Raw genomic sequence first — 17,064 nt, 5'->3', positions numbered from 1 at the left:
TTACACATTATGATTTTTTTTCCCTGTCCTTCAGGTAACCGTGGGTTTATCAGTGAGGAGATGTTATGGTGGGCTCCCTTAGTGACCAGAAAGTGGCTCTAGTGAAGAGCCAGGCTCTTCCTTTGTTTGAGAGAGAAAACCTGAGCTCCAAAAATTTGCCTTCCCTTACTTGCTCCATGTGCAAAAAAGCTGAGACTGGCTATGGTTTTTTGGCTCCCATGTTTTCCCAGTACATTGTATTGTAGGTAAATAGATTCTCATTATAGAAAAGTGAGAGCTGAGCCCTAGATTTTGTCAACGAGAACTCAGTCTGTGGATTGTCTCCCACTTCCTCAGGTACCAGGAAGCATTGTCCTACCTGGTGTATGCATACCAGAGCAACGCTGGCCTGCTGCTGAAGGGGCCCCGCAGGGGTGTGAAGGAGTCTGTGATTGCTCTGTACCGCAGAAAATGCCTTCTGGTCTGTACCACTTACAAAACGTTAACTCTCGTCCTCCCTCCCTGCCTCTCCTCTCTTGTGTACTTGGCATATCATTCTTCTCCAACCCTTGATACGTTGAGCCAGCTATGCCCTTCTCGTGCGCCTGCATTAAAGCTTTCAGCATAGTGCCCCCACCCCACAACACAAGGATGAGGTGGTTGCACACAGCCACATGAATGTGGGAAGAACGGGATGTTTCCCAGGGCTGCCTAGCAGAGGGCAGTTTCCAGTCTTACACTAGGCTAGAGTATAAGAGTTATTCTATTGCCCTGCTGCTGTACCTCCAGTGCAATGCTGCCAGTCTGTCAGGAGTGCAGAGCATGCTGCCTCTTCGTGAGATTCTCAAGACATGGTTTGCTTGCAGGTTGTCCTTATATATTCATTTCCCCCAGACATCTGTGGGATTATCTTTGCAACATCCTTATTTTTTGGGAATTCTTTGGTTGCTGGGTCAATTCTAGGTGTGGTAAACCTGTTTGGTGTGCTGAGAAGCGGCCCCTAAAAGCTCAGTGCTTTTGGCCTCAAAGTCACCAGATACAGATTGTCATCTTGAGTGTCCTCACACCCTCCTTCTGGCTGCTGTACTAGGGATGGTTTAGGCTTCCCATCAGACTCTCGTGGATATCAGTCACCTTCAGCCATTGACAACTGGCCAGTCTGGGAGTAACCTGGGTTTCACTGTCTGCTGTGAGTGGTTCTAGTGGCTAGTGAGGATTGAGAATCATTTAGGGTAGAAACAGATGTCAACTATGACCTTGGCTGGTAATTTTGGCCATTGAGTCACAAGTTTAGGTGCATTAACACGGGAGTTATAAAATCCCAGGGCCCAGAGCACCTACATCCTAATTATGTCAGAACATCTAGGGCAGGAACTAATGCTTATTTTTTTCCAGTTAGGTGATTTTGGTGTGACTGTTGGCTTAGATTCATGCTGAAGTGATACTTATTTTTTCCACTCTCCCCTGTCTTTTATTTGTAGGAGCTGAATGCCAAGGCTGCTTCTCTTTTTGAAACAAATGAGGACCATTCTGTGACAGAGGGCATTAATGTAATGAATGAATTGATCATTCCCTGCATCCACCTGATCATTAATAATGACATCTCCAAGGATGACCTCGATGCCATCGAGGTCATGAGGAATCATTGGTGCTCTTACCTGGGGAAGGATATTGCAGGTGTGTTATTAGCACTGCTTCGTTTCTGTGTATCTGAAACCTCACAGTGATCTCATTTGTTAGCATCAATGGTTGTTGAAGCCATTTCGGGATCAAAACCCCCTAACCTCTTCTGTGAGATACATGGGTCTGTTTGCTCCATGGAAACAGCACGGGAATGCGGGCTCTACTTCTCTCCGCCTCCTTGCCTCAGTCAGCAGCTGAAGCCACTGAAGGCAGGGTCAGCCAGCTAGTTCTGGGAGCTCCGACTGCTTGGAACTAAGCCCAGGCTCCCTAACCATAGTCGGTGCCCTGCAGCAGTGTTAGTTTTCCATTATTTTCCCATCTAGTAAATTACCGGGTTTTATAGTTTATTTATGTAGAGTATGATTATCTGATGGTTCTTTAACTAAACTTTCTTGAGGTTTGAAGTTGCAGTATGTCAGAATATTAACTAAGTCCTTCTGTAGCTTGTATTCGCTGGTGTTGGGTGCGTGCGTGCACCGTCGAGGGCAGCTCCGTGTGCTTAGTCCTTCCTTCCCTCGTTCCCGGGGCGTCTGGGGCATTGTCGGCTGGTGCAGCAGGCACCTTCCTCCCCCGGCCGCTTCTCCTCCTCACGAAGAACCTGTACAGCCCAGTGGTCACAGATCAAAATAGATACACAAGCGAACCTTTGCAGATTTAAAAAGTTAGAGAGAGCTGGGCAGTGATGGCACACTCCTGTAATCCCAGCACTTGGGAGGCAGAGGCAGGTGAATTTCTGAGTTCGAGGCCAGCCTGGTCTACAGAGTGAGTTCCAGGACAGCCAGGGCTACACAGAGAAACCCTGTCTCAAAAAACAAAAACAAAAACAAAAAACAAAAAACAAACAAAAAAAACACACACCCCCAAAAAAAGTTAGAGAGAAATCTTCTGTGTATAAATGATAACAAATTTGCATGCTCATGAGTTGGGTTGCTTTATCTTTTTATAAAAGGTTAAATCTTAGATAAATATTTGATACTTAAGAATTTAAAACATCTGAAAACAGGGTTTTTCAGACCGGACTGATATTTAATTTTATGAATGACAATGATGAGCACACCATGTCATATACACACATAGTTTTAAATGCTAGAGGACAAATTGAGGGCCATTTCAGAAACTGTTGAAATTCTGGGCTAATCCCAAACCTTTTCTTTTTTCTTTTTTTCTAAATAATGAAATACAAAAATCAGCAACCCAAATAGCAGTTTTTAAAAACCAAACACCTTATTACAGTTCAATCCAAAGATACACTATTTTGATGCTTATGAGCATCAGATAATGGTGGAAAAATGTTTAAAAGTCTTTTCTGTAGTTAAATTAGTAATGTTTCTATAAGAAAGGAAAACTTGGCGCTGTTTGACAGTGACTTCATGTATATTGAACCAGAGCTGAAGGCCTCCTGGTTATGTGTTTGCTTTTGAGCGGGTTCAAATACCCTTTACTGCTGACGTGACAACTCTTTCCCCAACATATGCAGACATGGACATAGACTCAGCTATGCAGTCCTGTGTGGGCTTCTCACCTAGAGTGGAAGGGCAAGTTGCAAAGGCATCTTCTTAGCTGCAGTGGGATGAATGCTGTTGAGTTGACTCCTGAAGGCCCTCCCACATCGCTATGGCCTTGTTTAGCAGTAATGTATGACAGTCCATTTTTCCTCTACAGAAAATCTGCAGCTGTGCTTAGGGGAGTTCCTACCCAGGCTTCTAGATCCTTCTGCAGAAATCATCGTCCTAAAGGAGCCTCCAACTATTCGACCGAATTCTCCCTATGATCTTTGCAGCCGGTTTGCAGCTGTCATGGAGTCCATTCAAGGAGTTTCAACAGTAACAGTGAAATAAGCTGCTCCTGGACACTCAGGACTCCTCTGGTCTGGTCACCTGCCTGCTACATGGCAGTCTGCTGTTGCAGATCCCCCGGAGAGAGGGAGTGGGTGTCTGAGCAAGACTCAGACCCTTGCCCGCCCCTCTTGTGATGTGTGCTTAGGACATTAAGGATAAAGCTGCACATTGTAGGTATAGAATCATGAGAGCTATTTCACTGAAGAAGGCAGGAACCAGTGCATTAAGGTTTTGAATTATCCCAGAAGGCCTGAATTGCCTTTGTAAATCTCCCATAATACTTGGGTTTGTCCTAAGCCTCATACCACTTTTAAAGTACCCTTCAGGCACCAGAAAGGTGACTCATCAGAACTGAGCTGGAGAAGCAGTTTCTAGTTATTTGGTCAAGTTCAGGTGGCATTTAAAAGTCCTTAGCAGCCAGAGATTAGTAATAGGGGTCTTGCCTGGCTCTTGACAGTAACCAAAAGGGTGCTGATGAGTCCTCTTTCCGCACGGGCGGGGTGGAAGGCTGCCATGAAGCCAAGGGAAAACTGCCTCTCCTTTGGTCTGTTTATATTTTAGATAAACCAGAAAACCTCACATTCAGTCTTGAGTAAACGAAAAGAAAGCATCCTGGGCTTTCAGCCCAGTGCTGGTGTGAATCCATACTAGGAACAGTTTAATAATTAATAATCATTTAAGCAAAATTGTGAAAATTTTCAGAAGCAGGTGTCTAAGGTTACCTGGCCTAATAGAATTTTGATCTCTCTATCTTTCTCTCTCTCTCTCTTTCTCTGAAAATAAAGGATGTGAATTTGTATAAAAAAGAACATCTATCTGTGTATATGTAGAGAGAAGCTGCTTTTTAAAGAACATCTAATTGGGAACTCATGTTTTAACCAAATTTTAAGGATTAATGGACGAATCATGGGAGGGAAGAACACAATACAACTATGCAGATTTTATAAATGTGCAATAAAAGTATTTGTTTTACCTTTGGTGTGCAGCATGACCTTTTTGAAATCATGTTTTCCATTTGGGAAATGAGTGGACTTGATAGCATTTATATGATTTCAGCCTTTCTATTAAAAGGGACGAGAAGAAGAAGGAAGGATGAGCAGTTCTCTCTGTTTCCCCTGACTCTTTTCAAATGTTTGTTTTTACTTATGTGTACTTGTATGTGTATGTCATGTATGCAAGTGCCCACAGAGGACAGCATTGGAATCCCCAGAGCTGCTGGAGTCGTGAGCCACCTGTTGTGTGCTAGGAACCAAATTCTAGTTAGCCCAGTGGTTTTCAACCTGTGTGTTAACTCTGGGTGGTCAAATAGCCCTTCCACAAGAATCACCTAAGACCATCAGAAAACATATATTTATATTACAATTTATATCAGCAAAATTACAGTTAAAAGGTAGTACTTTTGTGGTTGGGGTCACCACTATATATATATTAAAGATTTACTTATTTTATGTATATAGGTTCACTGTAGCTGTCTTCAGACACACCAGAAAGCATCAGATACCATTACAGATGTTTGTGAGCCACCGTGTGGTTGCTGAGAATTGAACTCTGGAAGAGCAGTCAGTGCTCTTAACTGGTGAGCCATCTCTCCCAGCTCCCCCCCCCCCCCAACACACACACACACACACACACACACACGTTTTCAGTTAAATCAGCTTAGAAGCCTGTGAGAAAAAGTCTTTGTTAAAGATTTAAGTTGGGGGCTAGAGAGATGGCCCAGTGGTTAAGAGCACCGACTGCTCTTCCAGAGGTCCTGAGTTTAATTCCCAGAAATCACATGACGGCTCACAGCCATCTGTAATGGGATCCGATGCACTCTTCTGGTGTGTGTGAAGACACTGACTGCATACTCAGATAAAATAAATAGATACTTATAAAATAAAAATTTAAGTAGTTCGGTTTTCAACACTTACTTGGCCTCCAAGACAGGGACAAAAATTGTGATTTAGGTGAGCAGTGTCCCCATGCGTGCCAGCCTTTGCTGAGTGGCTGCTCTTCCTGTTACACATGCCAAGCAGCAGCCTGTTACCAGCTGAGCTCTGTGTCCTTCACAAGGAGAGTTGGGAGGACAGTCCATTTCTCTGCGGAGAATAGAAAACCAAAGCCACCAACACCTGTGAGCATGGGATTAAGATGAAGGGCTAGAGCCCCCAGCAGGCACAGGTGAGCCAGGTGTCTGCAAAATCCCTGGTTAAGCTAAACAGTGCAGAGGAGGATTTTCTGAGTCTGGGTGCAGCCCATCTGGTGAAGCAGCAGATGAGATTCAGAAGGGCGTCCTTAATGTCAGAGCTAATTCCCCCTCGTTATCAAAGGGAGCAGTTAGATGTGCTCTTCTGCTCTTGAAAAATGAAGATCTTACACAAACCTCTCAAGAACTTCACAACTCTTAAGCCCCAGCCAGTTGTGTGATAGGGACAAGCCCTCATGAAAGAGGCTGCAGTCAGAGGGGCTGAGTTCTCTGCTCTGATGCTTGATGCACTGGATTCCTGTGATGCTGAGACAGGCAACAGCATCTTTATAATGGCCCTGAAGGTGCTGCAAGGTCTAATTGGACTCTGCATCATCAGCCTTGGCCTCTTCTTCTTCATCTGGAACTCCACCCTTACCTTTGCAACAGCTGCCATTTCTTCCAGGTGTCTAGCTGTGACTCTGAGGACTTCACTTCCTCTGTATCATCTTGAATTGTGTGGTGGTGCATTGATTCGAGTGGTTTTACTTTAATGTCTGTGTTCTTTGAGTCCCGTGAGTAAACTGTGTCTTGTTTTTCCCTTGTTTTTCCCTTGCTTCCCAGCACATGGTAAGTGCTTGTGAATATTTGTTAAATGAGCGAATGAACAACTGGATGGTTGAGTGGTGGTCCCATGAAGCAGGTGCTCTGTGGACCACGGATCCTTGGATATTTGACCCTCACTTTTTACTGACACTTGGCTCACAGAACCTATTGAGAAAGGTGGGTAACTGAAGAAAAACAGTCATCAGAAATAGTCTTCTGAAGGGCTGGAGAACTGGCTCAGAGGCCAAGAGCACCGACTGCTCTTCCAGAGGGCCTGAGTTCAATTCCCAGCAACCACATGGTGGCTCACAAACATCTGTAATGGGATCCGATGATCTGATGCCCTCTTCTGCTGTGTCTGAAGACAATGACAGTGTACAGGCATACATTAAATAAATAAATCTTTTTTTTTTTTTTTTAGATAGAAATAGTCCACAGATTGGCCAGAGGAGAACAGAATACGCTTTGGTGCACAGAAAATAACCAGGATTATTTTCATCCTGATATTTATCCCACTATGTTTGTACTTGTTCGCAGATGAGCACACATTAAAGGGAAGGGGCCTTTTCAGGGAAACCCAACTCCAGGGACCCAGCTTTCAGTAGGAAGGAAAACAGTGTTGAGAAGTTGTACTTGTGCAGTCTCCAATTCCCTGGCTACGAGTGTTCTTTCTTTGTCTTCTAATGCAAGGTCTCTGTAGCCCTGACTAGCCTTGAACTGACTGAGACCCATCTGCCTCTCCTGGAGTGCTGGGGTGCAAAGTACGCAGCACAACTAAATCTTTTTTTTTTTTTTTTTTTGTTTTGTTTTGTTTTGTTTTTTCAGATTTTGGTTTTTTCGAGACAGGGTTTCTCTGTATAGCCCTGGCTGTCCTGGAACTTACTCTGTAGACCAGGCTAGCCTCGAACTTAGAAATCCACCTGCCTCTGCCTCCCAGAGTGCTGGGATTACAGGAGTACGCCACCACTACCCGGCCCACCTAATTCTTTTTTAAACATTTTTAATTTTATTATTATTGTACATTTTGGTGTTGAAGGGATGCTGCGTGCGTATTGCCACAGTGCATGTGCAGAGGGCAGTTTTGTGGAGTCAGTTCTCTAGTACCTTTGTCTTGGTTCTGGGGATCAAACTCAGGTCATCAACTTGGTGGCAAGTGTCTTTAGTCAGCCTGACCATCTTATTAGCCTGGGAAAATGGCTTTTTGCAAAAGGAAGCTGGTTTGGGCTTGCTTTGACCAATGTGCTTATTCTGTAGTGTTGGAAATCAAATCTAAGGTCTTACATGCTAGGTAGATGCTCCAAGTACTGGACCTCCCCAGCCCCAAATAATACAATAACAATAAAGTTCCTCTCCCCATCCCCCACACCCTCTGTGTCTGTGTGTGTCTGTCTGTACCCCTACTTCCTACTTCCCTCCTCTTTCTGTTTGATAAGATTTTATGTAGCCTGGGCTGGCCTTGAACTTTTTGTTTGGTTGGTTTTTTTTTTTTTTTTTTCCGAGACAGGGTTTCTCTGTGTAGCCCTGGCTGTCCTGGAACTCACTCTGTAGACCAGGCTGGCCTGGAACTCAGAAATCCGCCTGCCTCTGCCTCCCAGAGTGCTGGGATTACAGGCATGCGCCACTACCGCCCGGCCAGCCTCAAACTTCTGATCCTTTTGTTTCTACCTCCCAAGTATTAGGATCACAAGCATGAACCACCACATCTGCTCCTACATAGTGTTGGGGATGGAACCCAGGACTTTGCACATGCTAAGCAAGCAAGCAAGCATTCTACATGCCGAAATCCTCTGTAATAAAACATTTACAGTGTGCTTTTTTTTTTTTTTTTTTTGCATATGATAACACACATTTTTGTGGAGCTGAGAATTCTTTGCACATACAAACTTGGATAGTAACAGGCACAACTGTCCTTGAGTAACCAGCTTGTCCCAGTGTAGTTGAATTTGCTAGTTTTAGTAGTGAAAGTACAGAGTCCTGGACAAATCAAAAAGTTTAGGGACCTTAGTATTCACAGAGACCATTACCTTCAGTAAGAAACATTGGGGGGCAAGGGAGGCTGGAGAGCTGGCTCAGCGGTTAAGAGCACTGACTGCTCTTCCAGAGGCCCTGAGTTCAAATCCCAGCAGCCACACAGTGGCTCACAGCCATCCATAATGAGATCTGATGCCCTCTCCTGGGGTGTCTGAAGACAGCTACAGTGTACTATTGCATTTAATAGTAAATCTAAAAAAAAAGCCAGGCGGTGGTGGCGCATGCCTGTAATCCCAGCACTCTGGGAAGCAGAGGCAGGAGGATTTCTGAGTTCGAGGCCTGGTCTACAGAGTGAGTTCCAGGACATCCAGGGCTATACAGAGAAACCCTATCTCAAAAAAAAAAAAAAAAAAAAAGAAGAAGAAGAAACATGGGACCATTCGCAGCAGACACAAATGAGTGCCCTTCTAGAACACTCCAGGCCTAACAGCAGCAGAGACAAGTGATTCAAATCTCACACCTGAGGAGTATCATGCTAGAGCCTATTGTGGGCCAATAACTAATTTTCCTTTGCCAACACATCAACATTTCTTGCTAGATGTACAATACCTCTTCCCACTAGATTATTTCTGGTGACTCCAACTTCTTAAAGCATCTTCCTTAATAATAAAGTGATTGTTTTTAAATAATACTATGAGTTATTATCATTGTTATTGTTATTTCAACATAGTAACCTAGGCTGAACTTTGAATTTAAGGCAGTTCTCTTGGGTCAGCTTCCTGAGTGTTGACATTACGAGTGAGAGCCACCATGATCTCCTCCTCCTCCCCACCCCTAAAGCTTAAATTCTCATTCCTTTCAGCTTCCTATGTATTGAAATTATAAGCAGGAGGTATTACCTTCAAATGAAAGCATTTCTATATAAATAAAGTTTCAAATGAGACAAACAAGTTTGTAAGACACTGCCCTGATTTTTAATTCTCAACTGAAGTTCTCAGATCACCAAGATAATCAAACCTTTGCCAAACATGATAGTGAGCACTCCTTCCCAACAGAACTATGAAGAGTAAGGAAGAGAAAGGAGGGAGCCTACTGACATTCCTTTATTATGGAGATTCTAGCTCTAGATGACCTGGTTCACTGGTCTTGCTGTGAGGTGGAAGGAATCATCAAATTCTTCCTCTGCTGGAGCACAGGCTGGTGGGGCTGTGGCTTCAGCCATCCAGGGAGAAGTTCCATCTTCATTTTCCAGGCAAGCAGAAAAGATGAGGAGAAGTCCACCCAGAGCTAGGAAAAGCCCTGCAGCCCAGCCCAGGAACAAGGCATCTCCAAACTCCCACCGGGGCACAATCTCAGGGATGCTATCATCCCAGAAGTCTTGGAATGTGGCATAGGCTACCCAGGAGACTGGAAAGAGGGTGGTGGCTGAAGCTGATGCTTCCAAAGTCCCTCCCAGGAGACACAGCCACGTCTTGAAAACTCCTCCGGCCCTGTGAAACCGAAAGCATTCCAACCCACAGCCAGACAGCAGAAGTCCCAACAGTCCCAGCCCATGGGAAGCCACCATGAGAATTCGGGCTACCTGTAGCTCTTGGGGCAGAGACAAAAAGGACTCGAAGGCTTTGCATACAGTGCCAGCTTCCTCCTGATTCACGCATGCCTCCCAGAGACCCGAGATCCAGGTTTCCATTTCATTCAGATCCAGATTGAGAGTCTTCCACTGGGGAAGAACAGTGGTGACACAGGAGCACACCCAGCCAAGGACAGAGAGGAGCAGACCTCCAAGCTGGACTCTCCCACGGAAGCTACAGGCCATGGTCGTGCCCTCTGCAGGAGGGGATAATGAACTCAGGGACTGGTTAGCTGGGGTGACTTTCTGGGAAGTTGGAGTGGATGGAAGTTGCAGAAAACTGTGGTGTTAATTTTCAGTGCAACAGCTGAGACAGGTGTTAGGAATTTGGCAGTGTTTAGGCCTAGGGGTGTGGCCAAGATCAGATGTGGGGAGGGATTCTGAAGGAAGGTCCCATGAACATGAACGAGTCCAATAGCCAGAGAGTAAGTTGTCACTGTGCTTGATAAATATATTCATAAAGTCAAAAATCACTCCTTGACTCTTGAGGTTACAGAACTGGTGTTTTGGAAATGTACCTTGGCATGATCATTCCAAGGACATTTTCATACTTTTAAATATATGGGGCAAGTGAAAAGACTCAGTGGATAAAGGTGAGACAACCTGAGTTCAAGACCAAGGTCTCACATTGTAGAAGGAAAGAACTGACTTGTATACATGTGCACACACATCTGAATAAATGTGACTAAATATTTAAATATGTATAAACTTTGGCACGGAACTTATCTAAAGGAATTTTATCTATGTTCTAGGTAACTATGTAGAAGGTTTTATTTTAAACATCCATTGAAGCTTGTTGATAATTATACATCTTGGTTAACATAAGACAGTTACTTAAAAATGATGTTGAGGCTGGAGAGATGACTCAGCAATTAAGAGCACAACTTTTTTTTGAGGGGGGGTTTGAGACAGCGTTTCTCTGTGTAGCCCTGGCTGTCCTGGAACTTTGTAGACCAGGCTGGCCTCGAACTCAGAAATCTGCCTGCCTCTGCCTCCCAAGTGCTGGGATTAAAGGCATGTGCCACCACTGCCCGGCCTCAAGAGCACCAACTCTTCCAGAGGGCCTGGATTCAATTTCCAGCACCTACATAGTGGCTCCCAATCATCTCTAGCTCTAGTTCCAGGGAATCCCAACATTCTTCTGGTTTCCATAGGCACCAGGCACACACATGGTGCACAGACACACATATAGGCAAAACACCCATACACAGAACAACTTTTAAGTGATGTTGTAGGGGCTTGGGAACGTAGCTAGGTAGAAAGCTTTGGAGTACAAGCCTTCCGCTACATACCTAGAACCACATAAAAGGGGGTGTTGGTACGTACCTATAATCTTAGCACTCAGGACACAGATCTGAGGTTTAGAAGCTCAAGGTCATTTTCTGCTACATAGTGCAAGTTCACACTACCTTAAACCCTGACTTTAAAAAAAAGTGATGATAAACACAGTGCTGAATATTGAACTTGAAGCCTTGATCAGAAAAAAAGTGATTTTGTAGAAGAAAAAACTTCTGAAAGACTTATTTTATGTGTGTGTGTTTACCTTCATGTATGTAGGTGCACCCAAGTAGGCAATAAAATCCCCTGGGACTTAATTTGTGGGTGGTTGGAGCTGCCATGTGGGTGCTATGAATCAAACCTGGGTCCTGTGCAGGAACAAATGTTCTTAACTGCTGCGCCATCTCATTAGCCTGCAGAAGATATTTTCATGGCCTAAAGTGGGGGGTGGGTGGGGAAGGAGCTGTCCTATCTCATAGCAGACAGGAAGCAGAGTGGAGCCTGAAGTCCTTAACTGAGAAAGCAGGTGACCACATGGTGCAGGGTATAAAGAATACAATTTCATTCTCCTTAAAAAGCTCTCTCTTATGGCTGGCGGGGTGGCTCAGAGGCTAAGCGCACTAACTGGATGCTTTCTTGGAGGACCAGGGTTTGAGCCTCACCCACATGGCAGTCCACAACTGTTTCTAACTCCCGTTCCAGAGGATCTGACACCCTCTTTTGGACTCCTTTGAGTGCCAGGCATACAAGTGGTGTACAGACATACATTCAAGGAAAATACCTATCCTGTTGGCCTTCAAGGTGTGGGGGGCGGACAAGAAAGCTCACTTCAGATATGAAAGCTTAAAAATTGAGATCCTCACGTGCTGAGACAAGACAGGTGGTGAGGCAAGGCCTGAGAAGGACTCCTGATGTTTGGAGGGAGTATTAATAGGACTCAACGGATGGTGATGGAGGCTCGAGGCTTGCTGACAGAGCTAGCTGTGGAAAGCTTCTTAGTTTTGCGCCTTTGCTGATCTTTGCTTCGTTGAGAGAGATAGAGCAGAGAATGTTTCCTGGTGCTCCTGTTAGCCCTGCTGACCCTTGCTGATTCAATTCAGCGGAGGTCTGGCTGTTCCTGCTAGGTCATGCCACCGCTGCTGCTATCCTGACACTACTGACCTGGATTGCTGGTGTATCCGTGACGTGTCTGCGAATGGACTGAGCTGCCGCTGCTTACCTGTGAACTGAACTGCTGATTTCTTTGTTTTTGTTTTTGTTTTTTTGTTTTGTTTTTTGGATTTGGTTTTTTCGAGACAGGGTTTCTCTGTATAGCCCTGGCTGTCCTGGAGCTCACTCTGTAGACCGCGCTGGCCTCGAACTCAGAAATCCGCTTGCCTCTGCCTCCCAGAGTGCTGGGATTACAGGCGTGTGCCACCACCGCCCGGCTGAACTGCTGATTTCTTGACAATGCAGATGGAATTTGCTCCAAAGAACCTTTCTAAACAGGTCTACTTCTCCCAGATCCTTTTTTCTCCCCACTACCTCTGGTGGGTGGTGGGCTAGAAGGGAGGCTAAAGTGTTTTAAGAACCATCATTAGAAGTAGGCTTTCAAAAAAATTAAAATTACAATACCTGGCTTTAAGGTCCCTAATTCATTCCCCTAGACATTAGGTCCAGGACTCAGAGTGATATGGGGACAAAGGAGTGGATCAGCTGCATGCAGTTAGTTAGGGCATAACAGGGAATTGGTTTCACATTTTTACAACTTATGCACCTTGGTTTAGATAACAGCAGTTTCTATATCCTTTACCAGTTAACAGACAATTTAGAAAACATTTGGCAAAGTGGGATAGGAGTTTGTTCTTAGGCTGGGAACATGAACTTGTTGGATCTTGCCAGCAAGATGGAGAAGTGTCCTTGAGATGGCTGCACTCAGACAGCTGTCTCCTTACAAGTTGTCCCTGAGATGTCTGGACTCAGACGACTGTTTACAACAGAAGCTGTTGAGCTATAGGAAGTCCCCAGCCTCCCTAGGGCCTGGGACTTTGAATTTATTTTCTGAAAACAACATGGTAGTACTTAGATTAAGTTTCTTTTGCTTGTTCCCAACAATACATGTGAAATAATTTTTAACCCCTTCCATGTCTGTGTTTTGCTTTAAACAAAATGTTAATTGTTGTTATATTAATGTTAGGTTTGTGTTGGTTTTTAATTTTCTTACTCATTTCTTTACACATTTGATAAGTTTGTCATTTGATATTTTGTGACCAGAAAGCCCATACATTTTAAAATTACTATTCCTCAATTCAAGTGAATTTTCCTACTGCCTTGCCTAGAGCCAGAACATTCCTAGAGAGAAGTGCTCCCTCTGCTGATCCAAAGTCAGCTGCCAATAGCTGTCAATCATACCAGCTTCCATTCTGTCTGTGGCTGCTTCGAAGCCACAGGATCTGATGGGAAAGGAAGTGATTTGCACTTTCTGATCATGGCTAAATGCCAGGCTTTGGGTTGGTGCTTGGCACTGAATTTTCATTCTGACGCTGTGTGGAGCACTTTAGGGAAATTACCGAGGTCTCCTGGCTGGTAGGGGACAGAAGTAACCTCCAGTTAAGTGACTTGGACTTGATCACTTCAGGTTTTTGTTCCCAGCCACAGCATGTGACTAAGAGCTTATCTTTATGGCAGAACACAAGAAACCTGGCATTCATTGCACTGAAGTCATAAAGGTCTGGCCACCATGTTCTCTTTTCATGCTTCTGGGTATGTGTGTATAGCATGTGCAAAAATGTGCATGTGTATGTGTAGAGTCCAGAAGTTAATGTCCAGTGTTCAGAGTTGTCTTCTATCATTCTCCATCTTATTTATTTAATTAAATTAAAAGTTTACTTATTTATAAAGGACACCATTATATTAGGTACATCTGATAGAGGGTTAGGCATGTAACACATATAAAGAACCAGAAAACTTGGCATCAAGAAAGCCATCTTAGTCAGGATTTTACTGCTGTGAACAGATCCCATGACCAATGCAAGGTTTTTTTTTGTTTTTTGTTTTTTGTTTTTTGGATTTGGTTTTTTGGAGACAGGGTTTCTCTGTATAGCCCTGGCTGTCCTGGAACTGACTCTGTAGACCAGGCTTGCCTTGAACTCAGAAATCTGCCTGCCTCTGCCTCCCAGAGTGCTGGGATTACAAGCATGCACCACCACCGCCCCGCTGCAAGTTTTATAATAGACAACATTTAATTGGGGCTGGCTTACAGGTTCAGAGGTTCAGTCCATTGTCATCAAGGCAGAAGCATGGCGGCATCCAGGCAGGTATGGTGCAGGAGGAGCTGAGGGTTCTACATCCTTATCCAAAGGAAGCCAGGGCAGGGCATGCTCAGGCTTCTAGGAGGAAGATCTCCAAGCCCATCCCCACAGTGACACACTTCCTCCCACAAGGCCACACCTTCTAATAGTGCCACTCCCTGGGACGAGCATATACAAGCCATCACAAAAGCAGAGTTAAAAATGGGAATCAGAACTAAGCAGAGAGTTCTCAAAAGGTGAAACATAGGGGCTGGAGAGATGGCTCAGTGGTTAAGAGCACTGACTGCTCTTCCATAGGTCCTGAGCTCAAATCCCAGCAACCACATGGTGGCTCACAACCATCTGTAATGGGATCCAATGCCCTCTTCTGGTGTCTGAAGACAGCTACAGTGTACTCATATACATAAAATAAATGAATAAATCTTTAAAAAGAAAGTTCTCTAAAGGGACTACAAAAATAAGCATTAAAAAAAAAGGAGAAACACAAATGTTAACACAAACTCTTAAAGAAATGCTTATCTGAGTGGTGGTGTGCACCCCTTTAATCCCAGCAGTCAGGAGGCAGAACCAGTTGAATCTCTGAGTTTATGGCTACCCTGATCTACAGCGTGACTTCCAGGACAGCCAGAGTTACACAGAGAAACCCTGTCTTGAAAAACAAGACAAACAAATAAACAAAAAGATAAAAAAAAGACAAATAAATATTTAATATTCTTCAAAACTATTCTTTTTTTCTTTTTTTCTTTTTTTGACTGGGGGAAGCATAATCCCATTAAGTGGTCCTTGGTTGACCTGTAGCTCATATAATTCAGGCTGGTCACAAGCTATAGAGACCAGGCCTCTGCCTTTGAGGAAGCCTACTTATTTATTTTTATGTGTATGAGTGTAGTGCCCACAGAACAAGAAGAGAGCGTCAGATCCCCTGGGATTGGAGTTGCAGACAGTTGTAAGCTGCAATGCGAGTGCTGGGAATTGAATGAAGGTTCTTTGGAAAAGCAGCCAGTGTTCTTAACTGCTGAACCATCTCTCCAGCCCCACATTTCTTGTTGGGTCTTTGCATTTTCCCAAGATATAATTAAGCTTTGGGGCTGGTTATTTGTAGGATCTCCCCCCAAAATTACTTGTAATTTTGTAATTTCCCCTAAAGAATCTTCCCCACTCTGTCTTTTCCATCCATCACTTATTTTGAAAATAATTACTGTGTTGTTTTGTGATCATTTTAATTCACATGTTGGGGTCTCCAGACCTAGTACAGAACTTGCCACATAGTATTTCTCAATGAAGACACAGTGCAGGTTTTCAGAAATTTCACCTGTGAGTTATTTTTAGTCATTGGGAATTTATTGTTAGCAACATTTAATATTCAAAGTAAGGCTGAGGGGGCTCCAGTCAGAGATGCTTTCCAAGGACATCTGGCCACCTTAGAACACTTGTTTTCTCACCCCAGAGGTTCTTTCTCTTTCCCCACGGAACAGAAACTACCAGGCCTACCCCTATTAGGATCCTCTGTTAGCTTGATTGTTTTAGAGACACAATGTTGCAATAGACCTTGGGAGTCAGGATCTAATTAAGGTCCCGTCTTACAAGACACCTTTTAAAGAATGAAAGATGCTTTCATCAAAGCAGTACATGTTTATTGCAGAACAACAGAAAGCAGAGAAAAGGACTGGAGAAACAGCCTATGCCATTAAAGTCCACCCAGAGAACAACACACACACACACACACACACATACACACACACACACACACACACACACACATACACACACACACACACACACACACACACACACACACACACACACACACACACGCATGCACCACATACCACACATACCACAGACACACATACATAAACACATTTCAGTTTTTGAGACAAGGTCTTTGTAGCCCTTCAGGCTTGGAACTCACTAGTAGACCAGGCTCACCTCAAACTTACCTGTTTTTGTCTCCTCAGTGCTGAAAGCTTGGATTAAAAGTTGTATGCGATGATGTATGGCCTGTACCTCTACTTTATTCTTTTAGAAAAAGAGAATCATACTATGCAGTGTAAATATCTCCAAGTATGCAATACATATCAATAATGAGGCAGTTTTATTATTATTTTTTAAAGACTTATTTATTATTATATCTAAGTACACTGTAGCTGTCTTCAGACACACCAGAAGAGGGCATTGGATCTCATTACAGATGGTTGTGAGCCACCATGTGGTTGCAGGGATTTGAACTCAGGACCTTTGGAAGAGCAGTCAGTGCTCTTAACCACTGAGCCATGTCTCCAGCCCCAATTTTATTATTTTTAGTATTTCTTTTTATGTGTCTGTGTCTCAGTGTATATATATATGTGTGCATCATATATGTACAGGAACTCTCAGAAGTCAAATGAAGATATTGGATTCCCTAGAATTGACATTACAGGAAATTACAGGTGTTTGTGAGCTGCCTCACGTAGGACTGGAACCCAGGTCCTCCACAAGGCTAGTTCTCTTAATTACTAAGTTGTCTCTTAGTTAAAGAATGTTAAAGGTCACAAAAGGTCAAGCTCTTAGTGCAAGAATTTTGCTTGAGATCATCAGTTAACCAAGACAAGAGAAAAGATGACATTTGTATAAACTTCATCT

General features: G+C 43.9%; 2 protein-coding genes across 5 annotated transcripts in view; one reads left to right on the top strand and one right to left on the bottom strand.

Moving 5' to 3' along the window:
- Usp28 (ubiquitin specific peptidase 28) overlaps positions 1 to 4,472 on the top strand; it is a 54,416-nt gene extending 49,944 nt beyond the window's left edge. For all 4 annotated transcript variants that reach the window (XM_052188405.1, XM_052188402.1, XM_052188403.1 and 1 more), the window contains 3 exons: positions 337 to 460; positions 1,461 to 1,656; positions 3,325 to 4,472. In XM_052188405.1, coding sequence (XP_052044365.1) covers positions 337 to 460; positions 1,461 to 1,656; positions 3,325 to 3,500 — 496 coding nt within the window. In that variant the 3' untranslated portion in view covers positions 3,501 to 4,472. The remainder of the gene's footprint in view (positions 1 to 336; positions 461 to 1,460; positions 1,657 to 3,324) is intronic.
- Positions 4,473 to 9,217: 4,745 nt separating this feature from the next.
- On the bottom strand, positions 9,218 to 10,060 carry Cldn25 (claudin 25). Its single transcript, XM_052189488.1, has one exon. It carries the CDS (start codon positions 10,058 to 10,060, stop codon positions 9,368 to 9,370), a length of 693 nt encoding a protein of 230 aa, XP_052045448.1. The 3' UTR covers positions 9,218 to 9,367.
- Positions 10,061 to 17,064: the final 7,004 nt, after the last annotated feature.

Source organism: Apodemus sylvaticus, chromosome 7 (genome assembly GCF_947179515.1).
Source record: "Apodemus sylvaticus chromosome 7, mApoSyl1.1, whole genome shotgun sequence".
Lineage (NCBI taxonomy): Eukaryota > Metazoa > Chordata > Mammalia > Rodentia > Muridae > Apodemus > Apodemus sylvaticus.
The sequence above is the reverse complement of the archived record's forward strand: the minus strand, read 5'-3'. Positions and strand labels throughout refer to the sequence as shown.

Excerpts from the sequence above, each read along its gene's own strand:
- Cldn25 (XM_052189488.1), bottom strand. The coding sequence starts at position 10,060 with ATGGCCTGTAGCTTCCGTGGGAGAGTCCAGCTTGGAGGTCTGCTCCTC.